The following is a 19,626-nucleotide window of genomic DNA, read 5'->3' as shown; positions in this document are numbered from 1 at the left end:
TTTCCCATTCATCCGTCAGATACATCAATGAAATTGCTCAACAATTGCTTTGATTATCTACGTAGTAGCAATGCGCATAGACCCAGCAGTGAGGAACACTACAGAGCTTTGTCCAGTATCACTGTATCAGCTCATTGAAAGAGTGGACTTCAGCAGTCAAGTGCATGTCCAGGCAACCCTTCCAGAACAGAACAGCTAAAATGTGAACCAAGGAGGCAATCCAGGACCATATCGAAAGATCAGGATCCTTCAAATGCAAGTGAGAAGAGTTAGTTGTACAGTTTTAGAAGGAAACAGTATCTACTTAGTTTACAGAGATGATGAAAAATCTGTTGTTGTTCGTCCATCGTCGATGAAGACCTCGACACCATTAGTCACTTTGAGACTGGATGCGGTGTGTCCAAAGATGACTGGTCAGGCCAATTCGGGCACGAAATGTCTGGCACATGTTGGGCAGACACATGTAGGCACTGCATTGTTGCGCTGGTGGCTCTGGACTTGCGCAGCTTGCACTTATGTTGTGCTTCAGCAGTGCGCCTTGCCTCGTAAGCTTGACAGCTCTTGTGGATGAGCCTGTGCCAGGTAGGGCGGTTTTGTGCCAGCATTTCCCAAGAGGTCGTGTCTATGTCAAGCGACTTCAGGGAGACCTTTAGTGTATCTTTGTAATGTTTCTTCTGCACTCCATGCGAGCGTCTTCCAGCACAGAGTTCCCCAAAAAGGGGCTGCTTGGGTATGCGCTCGTCCGGCATGCAGATGACATGACCTGCCCACCGGGTCTGTGCTCTCATCAGCAGTGTGTGGACTGATGGTGGACTTGCTCTGGAGAGAACTTCAGTGTCTGGTACTGTCTTGCCATCTGATGCCTAATATACTGCGAAGACAAGTCATGTGGAATTGGTTGAGCTGTCTTGCATGCCTTTGATACACACAGTCCACGTTTCACAGGCATACAGGAGGGTAGTGAGTACCACGGCTCTGTAGACATTCAGTTTTGTTGCTGGACAGATTCCTCGACGTTCCCATACAATGGAGCGCAGTCTACGAAGGCAGAACTTGCCTTTGCTATTCTGCAGTTAACTTCTGTATCAATAGTCGCTGCTCGAGAGAGGGTGCTGCCAAGGTAAGTAAACTGGTCCACTGCCTGTAGTTTCTGTCCTTTGACTGTGATTTTTGGTTCTGTGTACGGTGCATGAGGAGCTGGCTGGTGCATGACTTCGGTCTTTTTGATGTTGATGGTGAGTCCAAAGTTGTCACAAGCCGTGGAGAATTTGTCCATATTGACTTGCATCTCTGGCTCCGAGCCAGCATACAGGGCGCAGTCATCGGCAAAGAGGAAGTCTCTCAGTACAGTCTCCTTCACTTTGGTAACAGCTTGAAGTCTCCTCAGGTTGAAGAGCTTCCCATCCACTCTGTACTTGAGGCTGATTCCAGCATCACTGTCCTGGAAGACATCATTCAGCATGGCAGTAAACATCATGTTGAACAGTGTGGGTGCGAGCACACAGCCGTTTGATGCCATTGGTAACTGGGAACGTCTCAGAGGATTCTCCGCCGTCCAGCACTCTGGCCAACATGCCATCATGGAACTGGCATACCATCTGAATGAATTTGGCAGGGCAGCCGAACTTTGACATGATCCTCCACAGGCCTTGTCGGCAGACAGTGTCGAAGGCTTTCATGAGGTCAACAAAAGTTGTGTAGAGTTCGCGATTCTGCTCCTGACACTTCTCCTGAAGTTGGTATGCGGCAAAAATCATGTCAGCAGTCCCATGACCTTATATCTACAAAAGGGAACAATGTTTCTACAAAAGGGAACAACCACAAACTTACAGATTTATGATTATTTACTTGATCTGGCAGGTACATTGCTCACCTCTACTATTCTCATCTAAAATGCATTACTAAAACTGAAGTTTGCCTGCCTTTTTAAATTCTGATGTCTATATTCAACATTTAGGACAAACGGCAATAGACTCATTTCCACAGTTCCCCAGCTAAACACGGTACAGAAAACCAGCATTTCTGAACTCACTGAGTACTGTTACATTGATAAGATAGGCATGAAGTAGAAGTGGTGGGACATCATGTTAGAGCTGCAAGGCTGCACCTGGAGTACTTTGTACAGTTCTACTCACCATACTGAAGGAAGGATACGATTAGTCAAAGGTGCAGAAAAGAATCACAAAAGTGTTACCAGAAAGTGACAAGACAAGACTGAATAGACTGGGACTGTTTGATCTGGAGCACCTTAGAGGTTTATAAAATTATAGTCATAGTCATACTTTATTGATCCTAGGGGAAATTGGTTTTCGTTACAGTTGCACCATAAATAATAAATAGTAATAGAACCATAAATAGTTAAATAGTAATATGTAAATTATGAAATAAGTCCAGGACCAGTCTATTGGTTCAGGGTGTCTGACCCTCCAAGGGAGGAATTGTAAGGTTTGATGGCCACAGGCAGGAATGACTTCCTATGACGCTCTGTGCTGCATCTTGGGGGAATGAGTCTCTGGCTGAATGTACTCCTGTGCCCACCCAATACATTATGTAGTGGATGGGAGACATTGACCAAGATGGCATACAACTTAGACAGCATCCTCTTTTCAGGCACCACCGTGAGAGAGTCCAGTTCCATCCCCACAACGTCACTGGCCTTACGAATGAGTTTGTTGATTCTGTTGGTGTCTGCTACCCTCAGCCTGCTGCCCCAGCACACAACAGCAAATATGATAGCACTGGTCACCACCGACTCGTAGAACATCCTCAGCATCATCCTGCAGATGTTAAAGGACCTCAGTCTCCTCAGGAAATAGAGACGGCTCTGACCCTTCTTGTAGACAGCCTCAGTGTTCTTTGACCAGTCCAGTTTATTGTCAATTCGTATCCCCAGGTATTTGTAATCCTCCACCATGTCCACACTGACCCCCTGGATGGAAACATGGGTCACTGGTACCTTAGCTCTCCTCAGGTCTACCACCAGCTCCTTTGTCTTTTTCACATCAAGCTGCAGATAATTCTGCTCACACCATGTGACAAAGTTTCCTACCGTAGCCCTGTACTCAACCTCATCTCCCTTGCTGATGCATCCAACTATGGCAGAGTCATCCGAAAACTTCTGAAGATGACAAGACTCTGCAGTAGTTGAAGTCTGATGTGTAAATGGTGAAGATAAAGGGAGACAAGACAGTCTCCTGTGGAGCCCCAGTGCTGCTGATCACTCTGTTGGACACACAGTGTTGCAAGCACACGTACTGTGGTCTGCCAGTCAGGTAATCAAGAATCCATGACACCAGGGAAGCATCCACCTGCATCGCTGTCAGCTTCCCCCCAGCAGAGCAGGGCGGATGGTGTTGAACGCACTGGAGGAGTCAAAAAACATGACCCTCACAGTGCTCGCTGGCTTGTCCAGGTGGGTGTAGACACGGTTCAGCAGGTAGACGATGGCATCCTCAATTCCTAGTTGGGGCTGGTAGGCGAACTGGAGGGGATCTAAATGTGGCCTGACCATAGGCCGGAGCAGCTCCAGAACAAGTCTCTCCAGGGTCTTCATGATGTGGGAGGTCAATGCCACCGGTCTATAGTCATTGAGGCCACTGGGGTGCGGCGTCTTTGGCACAGGGACGAGGCAGGACGTCTTCCACAGTACAGGGACCCTCCGGAGCCTCAGGCTCAGGTTGAATACATGGCGAAGTACTCCACATAGCTGAGGGGCTCAGGCTTTGAGCACCCTGGTACTGACACCATCCGGTCCTGCAGCCTTGCTTGGGTTGAGACGTTTCAGCTGCCTTCTCACCTGTTCAGCTGTGAAGCCCACCGTGGGGGGGTTTCATGTGGGGGGAGGGGTATAGTCATGACAGCAGGGTGGGGGACTGTGAGGGGGGTAGGAGGGGAGAGTGGAATATGTGTTGGTTGGGAACCGACAACAGATGGCTCATGTTGGGGATGGGCAGGGGTCCCGATGTCAAATCTGTTAAAGAACAGGTTAAGTTCATTGGCCCTGTCCATGAGGGACATAGTTAAGAAGGATGGTCACAGACTCCCCCACCCCCCCCCCACCCCCCCAAGGGTAGGGGAATCCAAAATTAGAGGGTAAAGATTTAAGATGAGAAAGGTTTAAAAGGGATTTTAGGAACATTTTTTTCACGTGGAGGATGGTGGGTATAAGGAAAAAGCCATCAAAGGAAATGGTTGAGGCAGGTACAATTACAACAGTTAAATGTCATTTGGAGAGGTACATGGATAGGAAAGATTTAGAGGAATATGGACCAAACACAGGCAAGTTGGACTCGATTAGAAAGAGGTCAGCATGGATGCACTGAGCTAAAATCTTCCTTGTGACTAATTCCTTACTGTACTAAGTTACTCCACACCCAAGACATACCAAAACATCATGGGCCAAATCATGAAGTAAATAGATAAATGCCTATGTAATCAGGATTGTGTGTTTTTAGCCAATACATTGGACAAGGAAAACTTGTTTTTCCTTTTGGGAAGATCAATTCTCAAAAATTTGGTTGAACTGTCTTTTGTAATATATACTTGAATGAGTTTATTGAAAAAAAGTAATTTAAAGATACAACAGGATAAAGATCAATGGAAAAGCTGAGAGAAGTAGTGGCTGTTGGAACTCAATTCACACAAGGTGATAATTGCTGATTTATTTTTGGAGGTAAAATTTCATTATGGAGTAAATGACAGGGATCTTAGGTGTGTTCATGTACAAGGGGACTTTGGGGTACATCCATAACTCTATGAAAGTGATAAGGGTGGATAGAGTAGTAAACAAAGGCATTTGGTATGCTTCTCTTCATGAGCCAAAGCATTGAGGATAAAAGTTGGGATATCATGTTGTAGTTGTACAAAATATTAGTTAGACTGCACTTAAAGTACTGATTGACACAATACCAAAGGGATAGGGTCACAAATGAGACTGCAGACGAAATTGACCACACGGTTGCCTCGAATGCAGCAAACTTGGCCAAAAAGCCATCAATGATATCATCTAAATAATGTAAAAAAAAAGTGCCAACACCAACCCTGCAGAACACCGGTAAGTCACAGGCAGCTAACTAGAGAAGGCTTCCTTGATTCCCATTCTTTGCTTCCTGCTAGTCAGCCAATCACCTATCCATGCTGGTGTCTTTCCTGTAATACCAAGGGAACTTATTTTGTTTAGTAGCCCCAAGTGGAGCACCTTGTCGAACGCCTTTTGAAGATCCAAGTAAACAACATCCACTGACAAACGTGAGACAATATCCACTGAATCTCCTTTGTCAATCGTACCTGTTACTTCCTCAAAATTTCCAACAGACTTGTTTCAATAGGTACATTTAATATCAGAGAAATGTATACAATATACATCATGAATTTTGTTTTTGTTGGGCAAGATTTCCCTTCAAGTAAACCAGACTGATTTTGCCATATTTTATCATGTGCCTCCAACTACCACAAAATCTCATCCTTAATGATAGACTCCAATTGATTTTGGTCCTGTCAACCACCCAAATCAGGCTACCGAGCGTATAATTTCCTGTCTTTTCACTGACTCCCCTTTTTAAAAAGTGCAGTGACATTTGCAATACAAGGTAAGCCTTTGCTTGCTATTTATCCCAAGTTCTGAATTGTCTTACTGCTTATTTCTTGCCAACTATCAGTGACGAAAATCGCTACTAGAAACACACACGAAACTGACATTAAAAACCGTTCACTTCAAGTACAGTGTAGTGCCTAATGGCCACGCAAGTGCACATGGCTGACACTAGTTAGAAACTGTTTAGCAACTGCCTCCATTCCCAATTATGCAACATAGGATCCCAAATAAGCAAAGGGCCTGAAACATCAAATGTACCCTTTTCCATAGATTCTGTCTAGCCTGCTGAGTTCCCTCATCATTTTGTGTTGAAAGAAACCCCTACTTTCTTTTTGATTCATCTTTATTCCTTAAGAGTTGCCCAAATAAGTAGCTGCCACTATTGAGCACAATATTAACTTGAGACACGAGACAAAATGTTAAATTACATTCGCCTCAATTTATGTATGTTTTATGAAATCCCTTACAGAGCTAGAGTTTCCCTTCCATTGCCTTAATTTATTTTGCTCAAAATTTAAGCATATACACTTAGCCCCAATCACATTAGCAGGACTAGACATTACCAGTCACATTTGAAGCCAACCCAGTCACAAATTGGCCATGTCCCTTGGGAGAGTTAATTACCATAACTAGGTTCAACTTTTTGCCCTAATGGTGGGCCTCTGAAGAGGCTCTAAAAGCTAAACAGACAATTCAGACAAGGACATTGACAGGAAGTTTGAAGCTGTTTGAATGCATTTTGTTTTCCTCCATCATTTGCATAGTAAATAATACTACATAAAAATTTGATTAGCTGATTCAACACAAGTTATATCAATAAAATAAAAATGGTAGAAATGGTAAAATGAAATTGAAATCCTAGATTTGGTATTTATTTACATTTCTATTTTCAAATTGAACCATTTTACCACTAAAATACAATATGAAATGTTCTTCAAAAATTGCAGAGATATTGGTTGAAACATTCAACTACTTTGGATCAAGACAATGCAGATGTAAGAAATCATAAAAACAGAAAATCCTTGAAGTACCGTATTCAACTGTCAGGGAGCATTTGTGAAAAAGAGGAGAAAAAACCTCTCAGATTGAAGGCCCTTAATTAAATTGATAGAATCCATTGTTTCCAGCTTTTTCTGTTTTGGCTCATGACAAATTTACCTTCAGTTTAACAGACAAATGAGCTTGTTCAGAACTTCAAGAAAAACACAAAAGACACACAAGAACGGTCACTATCCAAAGCAGAAACTCTTATTTTTCTTTTCTCTTCTTCTGGATCCTTATAAAGACATTCATGCACCTTTTCATCTTCACTAAATTTTCCCAAGCCTGTTTAAGAGATTATAGTACCTCATAACAATTGTGGCTAATAGGTACTTCATTGGCTATTAAATACTTGTAGACTTCACAATCATAAAGATACCTATCTTTTTGGTTTGCACCTTCACAAATGCTACCTTTTTTAAAAAAAATCAGACATTAGAGGTATTGCATGTCTTGCATAAAGAAAATGTTAAAGTCATCAAACAATACAGCTCAATACAGACCCTTTGGCCCATGTGGTCCACGCCGACCACAGTGCCTACCCAAGTAGTTCTAATTTCCTACATTTGGCCTGTATCTTTCTAAATCCTGCCCCCCATGTACCTAAACAGGTGCTTCACAAATGATATTATTGTATATACCTCAACCACTCTGGCAGATGTTTCCATATAAAAAAGTTGCCCTCTCAGATCTCTTACATCATAATCCTCTCATCCTGTACAAAAGACTTGTTACATTCCCATGCCTGTATAAAAAACCTTGCAAAATGCTCTCCCCTATATTGGGAAACTAATTCAGCAGATTCCGTGCCAATATTTATTTCTGTTCTCTTTTCCCATGCACTAAATTGGGTTCAGAGTTTTTAGATTCAAGTAAACAAAATGCTGAAAGATGCCCATCCACGCACCCACACAGGCAATAGATTTTTTTCAATATAGAAATGACTGCATTTGAGATCATATCTTGCCGTATAATGATTCCAGCTGATCTCACTCGGGATTCAGAGCTTCACTGGTCCTATGACTTTACATACAGTACGTTATTTGTTGTCATTCATTACACGTCAAGACTTTTTTAAAAAATTTGTTTAAGGCATGTAATTTGTTCGGCACTAATTAGACTAGGATAGAAATTGCAAATTCACTTCTTTTGCTAGCTAGTACCCATAAATACATCTCACTCGGGATTCAGAGCTTCACTGGTCCTATGACTTTACATACAGTACGTTATTTGTTGTCATTCATTACACGTCAAGACTTTTTTTAAAAATTTGTTTAAGGCATGTAATTTGTTCGGCACTAATTAGACTAGGATAGAAATTGCAAATTCACTTCTTTTGCTAGCTAGTACCCATAAATACATCAGCAAAAAGCACCAAATTCAGGGGAGGGGGCAATTGCCAGGAGCTGGATGAAAAACGGTCAAAAATAGAGAATATCACAGAAAATTTCCACAGATGCCGGTAATCAATAACATGAAAATTGAGATCACTTATCTGGGGATAGCATCTGCTGCAGAAGTATTCTATCTGTACTACAGTGAAATTTAACTAAAAATGTGTTCTGAGTGTGAATTACGTTCATGGAAGGAAATATGATGAGAGAGAGAGAAACAGGTTAAATTAACTATGATTCTAATAAAGATGTCTTGACCTGAATGAGGAAACGTTTTAAAGATTAAAATCAGGAGGTTGGGCAACAAAGTAGTCAAATGATGGGTTTATCATAACTGAATCCAATTTGCAGTTCATACAGAAGGCTGCTTGCAGCAATTGAGTACGTCAATTATGCAAGTTACTATTTAGTTTCCACCAAAATAATGGAATCAAAGTCTTTAACCCAACATCTTCTTTGATAATCGTTTATTTATTCAAATCAAAACAGCTATCAAATTAATCTCAACACATTCTCAACAAGGGCAGGATTAAACAATACTCGGTAAAAGTCTTGGCCTCTGTTAACTATCTAATCATATTAACTGCATTTTATTTAACTTGTAGAAACATGAAAAAATACCTGCATTCCTGCTTTAAATTATTTTGTGTTAATAATTCAAATGCATTCCCTGGTGGAATATTGCATACCAGAATTCAGAAGTCAAGATCGAACTTTTACTACCTTATTTTTATCTGGAGAAATAAAAAAGCTCCAGGAGAATTTTTAAAAAAAATTCAACTGCTAATTCTACTAAATATAATTCAATGTAGATTACTAAAAATCACTCAATGTCACGAATGTTCTGTGATCTTACAAAAAAATCAGTTTGTAGCATCAACCAAAAAACCACAAACTCTAATGAAGGTATTATGGTACAAATTCAGTTTTTAATATTCCATAACTTAAATGTTGTAGTTCATTTTTTTCTTTAATAAACTGTACATGAGACACTCAACTTTAATAGAAAGCCTCAGGCTTCTAATTCCTAATAATTACAGAGGAAATTACATTTCTGGCCAATATCTATGCGCTTACAAACAAGCCTTGAAAAAAATAACTGTATCTGAACAGTCAGTAGCATTTTAAACACTAGATTGGTTTGGTTCATGATAAGTAAAAGATCAAACAAGCGACACATGCATCCTGCTATTTACTAACTTCCCACATTTAATTGATTATTTACACAAATACAAAATATACACACACACAATGTTGAAGTCCGCGAGTTAGGCAGCATCTATGGAAGGAATAGACAATCGATGTTTCAGGCCAAGACCCTTCATCAGAAAGGAAGGGGGAAGAAGCCAGATAAGAAGGTGGGGGAGGGGGAAAGAGTACAAGCTAGAAGGTTAAAGGTGAAGCCAGGTGACAGGGAAGGTAGCTGGGGGGCGGGGGGGGAAGAGAGGAATGAAGTAAGAAGCTGGGAAGTGACATGTAGAAAAGATAAAGGGTTGAAGAAGTTCTGCCAGAAGAAGGTGCTGGAGGGGAACTGGTGAGGTCTGTTGTCCAGAAAGAAACTGGGTGTTTTAAGGCCTTCCTGGTGGGGGATAGACATCTCTATTATGTACATGGTTTCTTAATAATCCCAGTTCCTCACTATATAACACATGGTATGATGTGCCAATCATTGAAGGTATACAGGTAAATGTAACTGGAGGGTAAGAGGTCTTGTCAAAAAACAGGAGAAACTGTTGGCTAATTTCATCTAGGTAAACAGCAGGGCTCACCAGAAACATTGAAATAAATTTGTTGACTTTAATGTAATCAAAACTTTGAAGGTCCATCAAGGTTTTCTAGGTATTATTTTGAGAGAGAAAAACAAAATGTTTTAATAATAGAACACAGTTTTAAGTTATTAAAATTGGAATCTGGAAGAAAGTAGAAAAGCATTTCAAGCAAAGACATAAAACTACATGGGTTAATAATCAAAACTGGTTTGCAAAGTTATTTTGAACTTCAAAACTCACAATACCTATCAACTTCATGGAGTTTTTCACCACATTATCAAAGGCTTGAATTTGCATTGCACGTAACTCCAAGACAATGTCTGCATTTTACCATGAAGTAGAATTATACATAATGACTCAGAATTTCCAGTCAAACCACAACAAAGAAAGGTATTTCAACATCTTATTTGAAAAACAGGCAAATAAGCACATGAAACCTGGGTCACTTTGGCAAAATTGGTAAATTTATCAGGTCAGGACTTAAAATCTTACTTATGGAAAACCAATTTTGACTAGTGCTGAGAGAATGCTGTATACTGGAGCAAAACATAACAGACTGATAAACAGCTCATTTGTGCTGTTTACCTTGCTACACAATACCAGCTCTGAGAAATTCCATTAATGCAAATTAACATTGAAATTCATTGTGAGTGAAATGCTGAAATGGAGGATCAGAATGTAGTACAATTTATACACAAGTGTGAGTTCTTTCTGACTTTACTAAAGAATTGAGCATTTGTTCCCCCCCCCCCCACCCCCGGTCATCTCTAAGGTAGATAAAGATGAATTTAATGAGCACAAAACTAATGATTTTAGAAATTGAAAATTACTACCTTGCAAGAATCATGATTGAAGGATCATGGATATAAATTTGTAAAAAATATCTGGAAATGATAATGATAAGTGTATTATACAAAAGTACACTATACTTTCCAAACAGCATCCCAAATAATCCACAATTTTTTAACTTGTTATTGAATCAAGTAAGCAACTCTAGATCAATGTAACTTAATTTCAGAGCAATTATTCTCCAGACATGCTACATTTTTGTACACAAAATGTGGCAAATGCCATGTATTTTCAGTAACAGAGGTATATTACAGAGGTTGATAATTTCTTGATTAGTTGGGTGGCAAAGGTTACGGGGGGGGGAGGAGAATGGGGTCGAGAGGGAAAATAAATCAGTCATGACCAAATGACAGAGAAACTTGATGGGTGAAATGGCCTAATTCTACTCCTATGTCTGATGCTATACTTTTAACCTGAAGGACAGGTAAAACGAAGAAAAAGAATGGTGTGACTATCTTACAGAAATGGACATACCAGGGGTGATTGATAAGTTCCTGGCCTAAGGTACAAGGAGTCAATTTTAGAAAACCTAGCACATTTATTTTACAACATAGTCCCCTCCTACATTTACACACTTACTCCAGCGGTCATGGAGCATATGGATCCCTTCTTTGTAGAAGTCAGCATCTTGGACCTCCAGAAAAGGTCCACAGCAGGGATGATTGATAAGTTTGTGGCCTAAGGTAGAAGGAGATGAGTTATACAGCTCTCCTTACATGCACGTGCAGTTCAACTCTTGAGTGACTATGCAGAAAATTTGGAGTTAATATCTCATCTCCTTCTACCTTGGGCCACAAACCTATCAATCACCCCTGCTGTGGACCATTTTCTGGAGGTCCAAGACGCCGAGTTCTACAAGGAAGGGATCCATATGCTCCACGACCGCTGGACTAAGTGTGTAAATGTAGGAGGGGGCTATGTTGAAAAATAAATGTGCTAGGCTTTCTAAAATTGACTCCTTCTGCCTTAGGCCACGAACTTATCAATCACCCCTCGTAGGTTCTGTACTGAAAGATTCCCAAAGATCGCTTCATCAAGCAATGATTCAATGCTATAATAACATGCTTTTTATAACTAAAAAATAATTTTTAAAAATTTTATTGTACTAGGTGTATGCCAGTTATTAGAATACTCAATGGATCCGGAAGGTGCAAGATCAGTTCATTCCAAAGAGGAAGAAAGATCCTAAGGGGGGTAAGGGGAGGCCGTGGCTGACAAGGGAAGTAATGGACAGTATAAAAATAAAAGAGAAGTATAACATAGCAAAGATGAGTGGGAAGCCGGAGGATTGGGAAGCTTTTAAAGAGCAACAGAAGGTAACGTAAAAGGCAATACGCGGAGAAAAAAAGAGGTACGAAGGTAAACTAGCCAAGAATATAAAGGAGGATAGCAAAAGCTTCTTCAGGTATGTGAAAAGGAAAAAAATAGTTAAGACCAAAATTGGGCCCTTGAAGACAGAAGCAGGTGAATTTATTATGGGGAACAAGGAAATGGCAGACGAGTTGAACAGATACTTTGGATCTGTCTTCACTAGGGAAGACACAAACAATCTCCCAGATGTAATAGTGGCCAAAGGACCTGGGGTAATTGATGAATTGAAGGAAATTTATATTAGGCAGGAAATGGTGTTGGATAGGCTGTTGGGTCTGAAGGCTGATAAGTCCCCGGGACCTGCTGGTCTGCATCCCAGGGTACTTAAGGAGGTGGCTTTAGAAATCGTGGACGCATTGGTAATCATTTTCCAATATTCTATAGATTCATAATCAGTTCCTGTGGATTGGAGAGTGGCTAATGTTGTCCCTCTCTTCAAGAAGGGAGGAAGAGAGAAAACAGGGAATTATAGACCAGTTAGCCTGACGTCGGTGGTGGGAAAGATGCTGGAGTCAATTATAAAAGATGAAATTATGACACATCTGGATAGCGGTAACAGGATTGGTCCAAGTCAGCATGGATTTATAAAGAGGAAATTATGCTTGACTAAGCTTCTGGAATTTTTTGGGGATGTAACTTTGAAAATCGACAAGAGAGAGCCAGTGGATGCAGTGTACCTGGACTTTCAGAAAGCCTTTGATAAAGTCCCACATAGGAGATATTAGTGGGCAAAATTACGGCACATGGTATTGGGGGCAGAGTACTGACATGGATTGAAAATTGCCTGGCTGACAGAAAACAAAGCGTAGTGATTAATGGGTCGCTTTCGGAATGGCAGGCAGTGACCAGTGGGGTACCACAGGGTTCAGTGCTGGGACCGCAGCTGTTTACAATATATATTAATGATTTAGATGAGGGAATTAAAAGGAACAGCAAATTTGCCTATGACACAAAGCTGGGTGGCAGTGTGAAATGTGAGGAGGATGTTATGAGAATGCAGGGTGACTTGGACAGGCTGGGTGAGTGGGCAGGTGCAGTTTAATGTGGATAAATGTGAGGTTATCCACTTTGGTGGTAAGAACGGGAAGGCAGATTATTATCTAAATGGAGTCAAGTTAGGAAAAGAGGAAGCACAACGAGATCTAGGTGATTTTGTACATCAGTCACTGAAAGCAAGCATGCAAGTACAGCAGGTAGTGAAGAAAGCTAATGGCATGCTGGCCTTCATAACAAGGGGAATTGAGTACAAGAGCAAAGAGGTCATTCTGCAGCTGTACAGGGCCCTGGGGAGACCACACCTGGAGTACTGTGTGCAGTATTGGTCTCCAAATTTGAGGAAGGACATTCTTGCTATTGAGGGAGTGCAGCATAGGTTCACAAGGTTAATTCCCAGGATGGCGGGACTGTCATATGTCGAAAGATTGGAGCGACTGGGTTTGTATACTCTGGAATTTAGAAGGCTGAGAGGGGATCTTATATAAGATTATTAAGGGATTGGACACGCTGGAGGCAGGAAGCATGTCCCCGCTGATGGGTGAGTCCAGAACCAGAGGCTACAGTTTAAGAATTAGGGGTAGGCCATTTAGAACGGAGTTGAGGAAAAACTTTTTCACCCAGAGAGTGGTGGATGTGTGGAATGCTCTGCCCCAGAAGGCTGTGGAGGCCAAGTCTCTGGATGCTTTCAAAAAAGAGATGGATAGAGCTCTTAAAGATAGCGGAATCAAAGGTTATGGGGATAAGGCAGGAACTGGCTACTGATAGTGGATGATCAGCCATGATCACAGTGAATGGTGGTGTTGGCTCAAAGGGCCAAATGGCCTACTCCTGCACCTATTGTCTATTGTAATGATTTTGGATGAAATTTAGCATTACTGCAATTTTAAAACTAATTTAAAATGAAATATGTCTCATTTGCAACATTATTATAAAGTAAAACATTGCTTCTGGCATATTGGCCTAAATTTTCACCTTACTGTAATGGAACTCAACAGCATTCTTTGCAATTTTACCTTGAAACTGACATGGACTTCAGGATTCATTTTTTACATGTGGCTTAATGGAGAAATCCCAAAGCCGGTGCCAATGTGTTGATACTTCTGCTCAGATTATTACCAAAAAAGAATCACATCAGTGAAATGGGAAAAAATGCTACATTTTAACGCTTGGAGTATGAAATTTTAATAGTACACTCGGCTTTAGAATTGGGGAAATCCCAAGATACTAATTTGTGTTGTCTGCAATTCCCTCTCATAAGTATGCCAAAATAATTCTTGAAGTATAATATTTTCCAGCTTCTATCCTAATTGTTATATTTCAATCAGTAATCAAGGGCTGCAAAAAGGGAAAGGATGTGTGACATTTATGGATGGACATTTATGGATGGACTAACTTCCACATCTTCCAAATCAAAATATCTCAAAGATCCTTATATGATTTACCTAAACAAATGTTTACAGGCACTAGTGAGCTAGTCTGAAATGACATACTGCAAATTCAGTGACAAAGAACATATGGCAAAGTGAGTACTATTTAAACTAACTCATTCTTCACAATGGTTATTTCATTCATAGCTTTCTAAACGAACTGTCTGGAATGTGTAAGCTGCAGTAATTAAAAATAAACACAAAATACTCTTGAATTATCAAACATTGTTCTATGGATCAATGGAGTGAACATGCTTCAACAGACACCCAGATCTGCATTGTTTCCTAACAAAAGCAAATTAAAGCAATTCGATTGGTATTTACAATAAAGGAACTACACGGTAAAAGAAAAACCTTGACTGGACAGACCTCCAAATGGTAGTATGGATGCGGGTTTCAAAATACACCAGAAGATAAAAAGTGGCACGCAAGGTGATGTTTAAGTGACTATTAGAGAACTTCACTACGTGGTGAGACTAGTTAGTGGACTACCAAATAAGAAATTTGTGGTAGGTCTACGAGATGGCTTTTTAAAGCACGTCATGGCAGAGCCACTGAAGAACATGCAGTTTTGGATTTGAGACAGATTTGATCAAGGAACTTAAGCTGAAGGAACACTTAAGAGACAGTGATCATACGATAAAATTCACTCTGCAGTTCTAGTGTAACAGTACTATTGTTGAATAAAGTGAACTGCAGAGACACTAGAGAAAATGGCCAGAGTTGATTAACAAGGGAACTTAACAGGAAAGATGGTGAAACAGCAATAGCAGAAGTTTCTGGGAGTAATTTAGAAGACACAGTAGAAGACACACCTCAAAGAAACACACGAAGGGGAGAATGAGGCAACCATAGCTGACAAGGGAAATTAGGGACAGTATAAAAACAAGAAAAGGCATACAAAAATGTCCTTGGAAGTTTGCAAAGATTTAGCATGACATCTAAAACTTTGATAAGATAGAGCCCTCCGCACCACTGAGCACATCTACAAGGAGCACCATTACAGGAACGCAGCATCCATCATCAAGGACCCCAACCATCAAGTCCATGCTCTGCAGAAAAGCAGCATCCATCAAGGCCATGCTCTGTTCTTGCTAGTGCCATCAGAAAAGGTGGTACAGGAGCCTCGTGAAAATGTTTGCTTTGCTGCTGTTGTTATTTGCTTGTTGTGTTCTGATTTATTGAGTTGTATTGTTTTGCCAAGCATTGTGGGCAACTGCGTTCACCAGCAACTTTGACGTGTGTTGCTTGAATTTCCAGCATCTGTAAAATTCCTCGTGTTTGAAACTTTGTTAGTGCCAGAATTGTGGCAACACTTGTGGGCTGCTCCCAGCACATCCTTAGGTGTATTTATTGTTAACACAAATAATATATGTAATTGTTATTTCAATGTTCATGTGATAAGTCTGAATTCCTCACAGTAGTTTGCAGGCTGGGTCCATGAGTAAAGAAGGGAAATACAATTTAGCATTCATTTCATCAGGAGAATATAAAATCAAGAATGTACTGTTGAGACTGGTCAGATCACATTTGGAACATTGAGTAATTTTGGGTATCATATCCAATAAAGAATGTGCTGTCCCTGGAGAGGCTACATAGGAGGGTCACATGAATGATCTCATGAATGAAAGGTTTAACAAATGAGGAGCACTTCATGTTTCTGGGCCCGTATTTGACGGGAGTTCAGAAGTATGGGGGCATGGATTGCAGGGCATCAAGAAAAATTAAAAGAAAACTAAATATGGACTATTATGCCAGATCTAAAAAAATAATTTAAAATGTACAACTTTTTTCCAAGTCTTTTTTTTATCCCAAATAATGCACCACTATTCAGGGTATTAGAGAAAAGACAGGGAAATAAATTTTACAGAAGTCAATTGCAGGGCAGCACCTGTGTGCAACTGGAGATATCATATAACTGTAGAAACGAAACAGTACCAAAGTGTGAACATGAAAAGCACTTCTCAGGTTAGCACATTACCCTGGAGGCTTCAAGTAACAATGCTACAGTGGAGAACAAAACATTTTAATTAACAGTTTTAAAGTGTAACCTTTTCAGTTTTGGCAAACATTGAACATCAACTGAGAAGGAATTTATCTATTAAGCCCAGCTGTCCACAAAATTGAGAAAGGGAAAATTATCTAATTACAATGAAAAAACTTGCGTGTGCTCTTGAGGTAAGGATAAGATTAAATTATCAGAGCCCAATAATCAAGTTATTTGTTGATAAATTGTCCAGGTTCACAAAATCAATATAGAAAACATAAAATGTGCTGGTAGAGCTTTTAGATTCAATGTTAGCAAGAATCAGGGAATAGGAGTGGATCACAATTATTGGGTGAAGTCTGCCAATTATAGTAAAACACTAAAAATATAATTTGCGAAAGTTTGGTAAATTACAACTGCATCATCATAAACTTCTGGGTAACACATTTTGCAACCAATACTGAGTATGCATAACATTTGGCATGCAGCCTCTGCTAAGCAACATAAATCCACTGTTCTAATCCCAATTCTCTACAGGTTTATCCCAAATGTTTATGTTATGTTTATAGTACATCTTGTGAGATACACATCTATATTTCAATAAATGCTACAATGTATCTTTTAGCATTGAACATTTCAATAACCCTCTCTAACATCTTCATTATTCCCTGAAATAACAATCTCAGCAAATAGGAACAACTTGCAATTTATAAAAGGGATTCCAATCAAATCTTTATAGAGCTAGACTTTGACTAGACTGCAACAGTAGAATTAGATACAGCGTCACTGCCAAACACGCCCTTAAATAAACTTAGAATAGATAGCAAGAGAAAAGTAGCGCAATCTAAAAATTCAATAACCTATTGGAAAGTATACCACAAAAGAAATTCACAAAAAGAAAAAAAACTGCATTTTGGGGACAAATCAAGAATCCTTATTCAACCTTTCCTTGAAATCTTTTTCTGGTTCGCTTATTCCCATTTCTGTAAAGATGCTACCTGGGCAATTTAGAATATATTTTTAACCCCCGCCCCCCACAATTCTACAATTATCCATCATCTCCAAGTTTTAACCTCACAGCGAACACGTGAAGGCTGCTGAACGATCAGAAATAACAATTTAGCTAAATAGTATCTTGATTTTTTTTCTTCCTGCCCGAATAAACAAGGGCGTGAATGGGTTAGTTACTATCAACGAGCTCAAGGATGTACAAAGATTCCACTTGCACCATCATAATCGCCCACTCAACAAACGTAAAAAGCGCGTCAACCATCTACCGAAAAGTTACGAAACAATGTGATTCAACTGTTGCCAGTTGCAAGCCTGAGTAAATCAAGTAGTTTGGTTACAAATACTGGTGATAAATAGGATGCTATATTTATAAAAATGCATCGCCGAAAATCCAAAACTCAATATTTGTGAAAGTCCAATGAAATAGAGGAACGATTATAAAACATAGACAAAGATGTTTCTTTCTATTTATATACAACCATACGAAATGATCGCACATCATGCGATTTTCCTCGGGGCGTCTCTCCTATTTCTCTGGCCAAGCTATGCAGTACTTCCGCTCAACCGCATCGAGGAAAAAAAAAGCTTTTAAAACTTAATATTCATTCGGTATTCCGAAACAAAATGAGACCGTTTGTTTCCTTTACTTTATCGATTTCTGTTTTTTTTTAAATAATCCTTCATTCATTCGGAAAGGGCAGGGCCCAGGACTGACAACTGATCGTCCAATAGTAGATAAATCCCCCGCCACCTCCCTCACCTCAAGGGAACAGCAGAACCCGGTAGACAGACAGACAAACAATGTTAAATATGTCACTCACCTAATCCAGGCGCTACATATATGAAGTAGAGGAATGATGATGACAAGGAGAAGAGAAACAGCAACGCAAATACTGAACGGTTCGGGATGCGTAAAATTCTCATATTATGCTGTAAACTAAATGTAGAAACAGATTCCGGCCGCCGCAGTTACAGAGAAAAAAAAACTACAGCAGCTGTGGATTGAGGGAGAGGAAATTCTACAGACACTATATATCTAAGAGAGAAAGAGGGAGGACAGCCTCCGCGATGAAACAGCAGCAAAAAAGAGCAACCTGCTCTCCACATTCATGAATACGGAAGACTCTACCTCCCAACCGAGGGCGGTGAAGCTCTTGCTTTTTGCTAACTTCCGGCTGGAAAGTCAACACCGCCCTCTTACTCGGAAATAGGAAGAATTATTATTTAATAGCATTTCCCGTCTCGGGATGTTCTTTTTTAAATTTTAAACACACACATTGCCCAAGTATTTTCTTCTTTCTGTATACTTTTTCTCGCCATTGAGATTATAGCCTTTGTTTCCACGAAGAAGGTAAAGTGCCCGGCTTTTGTCGCTCCCTCATCCAGTGCAAAGGGCAATGCTGCAATCCAGCAAATTATTTAAATGAAATCAAAGCCTTTGGACATGGTGCCTGTTCCCACTTATTTTTACTGAGAATTGAACAAGGTCTTAATTTGCTAAGTGTGTTGTCAATACATTCTCGGTTGCCCGGCCTCCCCGCGATTAACGGGAAGTGTCTTCACCGATAACGTCATTTTGCCGACCCAGGGCGGATCCCTGTGCTTGCTTGTTTCAGAACACGAAGATTGTGACCAGATACCGGGACATGGCATTTCTCCTGCTAATGATTGTGTAAATCTGGTTTACCGTAGTTCCGCTGGTAAATTCAGTGTTACCATATTAGGAATGACTGACGGGACATAATACCTGTACTGTGGTTGGATGCGTTCCACTAGCATTTTGTGTGTGTTGCTTGAATTATTTTTTCCGTTAGTCCTGACGAGGGGTCTCGACCCGAAACGTCGACTGTACTTCCTATAGATGCTGCCTGGCCTGCTGCGTTCACCAGCATTTTTTATGTGTGTTGCTTGAATTTCCAGCATCTGCAGATTTTCTCGTGTTTGTGGTTAGATATATTGTTATAGATATGTAACATTGTGGGAAAGTAATTCAGAGGACCGAACGAGTTCAAATCTCCTCACGACAGCTCGTGAATTTAAACTCGGTTAACACGAAATAAAAAGATATCAGCTATTCCCCTTTTTTAGGGAATCCCTCGGGGATCAAGGATGACTTGCATTTCTGAGGTAACTTGTGCCTCATAGATACCCTTCCACATATTGAACTGGAGGTGTCTAAAAGTTGCAG

At 40.3% G+C, this 19,626-nt stretch overlaps 1 protein-coding gene across 3 annotated transcripts in view; it reads right to left on the bottom strand.

Annotated features, from left to right (window-relative positions):
• Positions 1 to 18,932, bottom strand: part of LOC140186209 (beta-1,4-galactosyltransferase 5-like) — an 85,722-nt gene extending 66,790 nt beyond the window's left edge. Inside the window, exon 1 of one of the 3 annotated variants that reach the window (XM_072240202.1) lies at positions 18,715 to 18,932. Coding sequence is in view for 2 of the 3 variants with exons in the window: in XM_072240186.1 (XP_072096287.1) it covers positions 18,260 to 18,362 (103 nt within the window). In the remaining variant the exon portion in view is untranslated. The other 2 variants (XM_072240186.1, XM_072240196.1) reach the window with 2 other exon arrangements.
• Between the last annotated feature and the right edge of the window lie 694 nt (positions 18,933 to 19,626).

Source organism: Mobula birostris, chromosome 2 (genome assembly GCF_030028105.1).
Source record: "Mobula birostris isolate sMobBir1 chromosome 2, sMobBir1.hap1, whole genome shotgun sequence".
NCBI classification, from domain to species: Eukaryota; Metazoa; Chordata; class Chondrichthyes; order Myliobatiformes; family Myliobatidae; genus Mobula; species Mobula birostris.
Note: the sequence above shows the minus strand (reverse complement) of the source record. Positions and strands in the feature narration are given on the sequence as shown.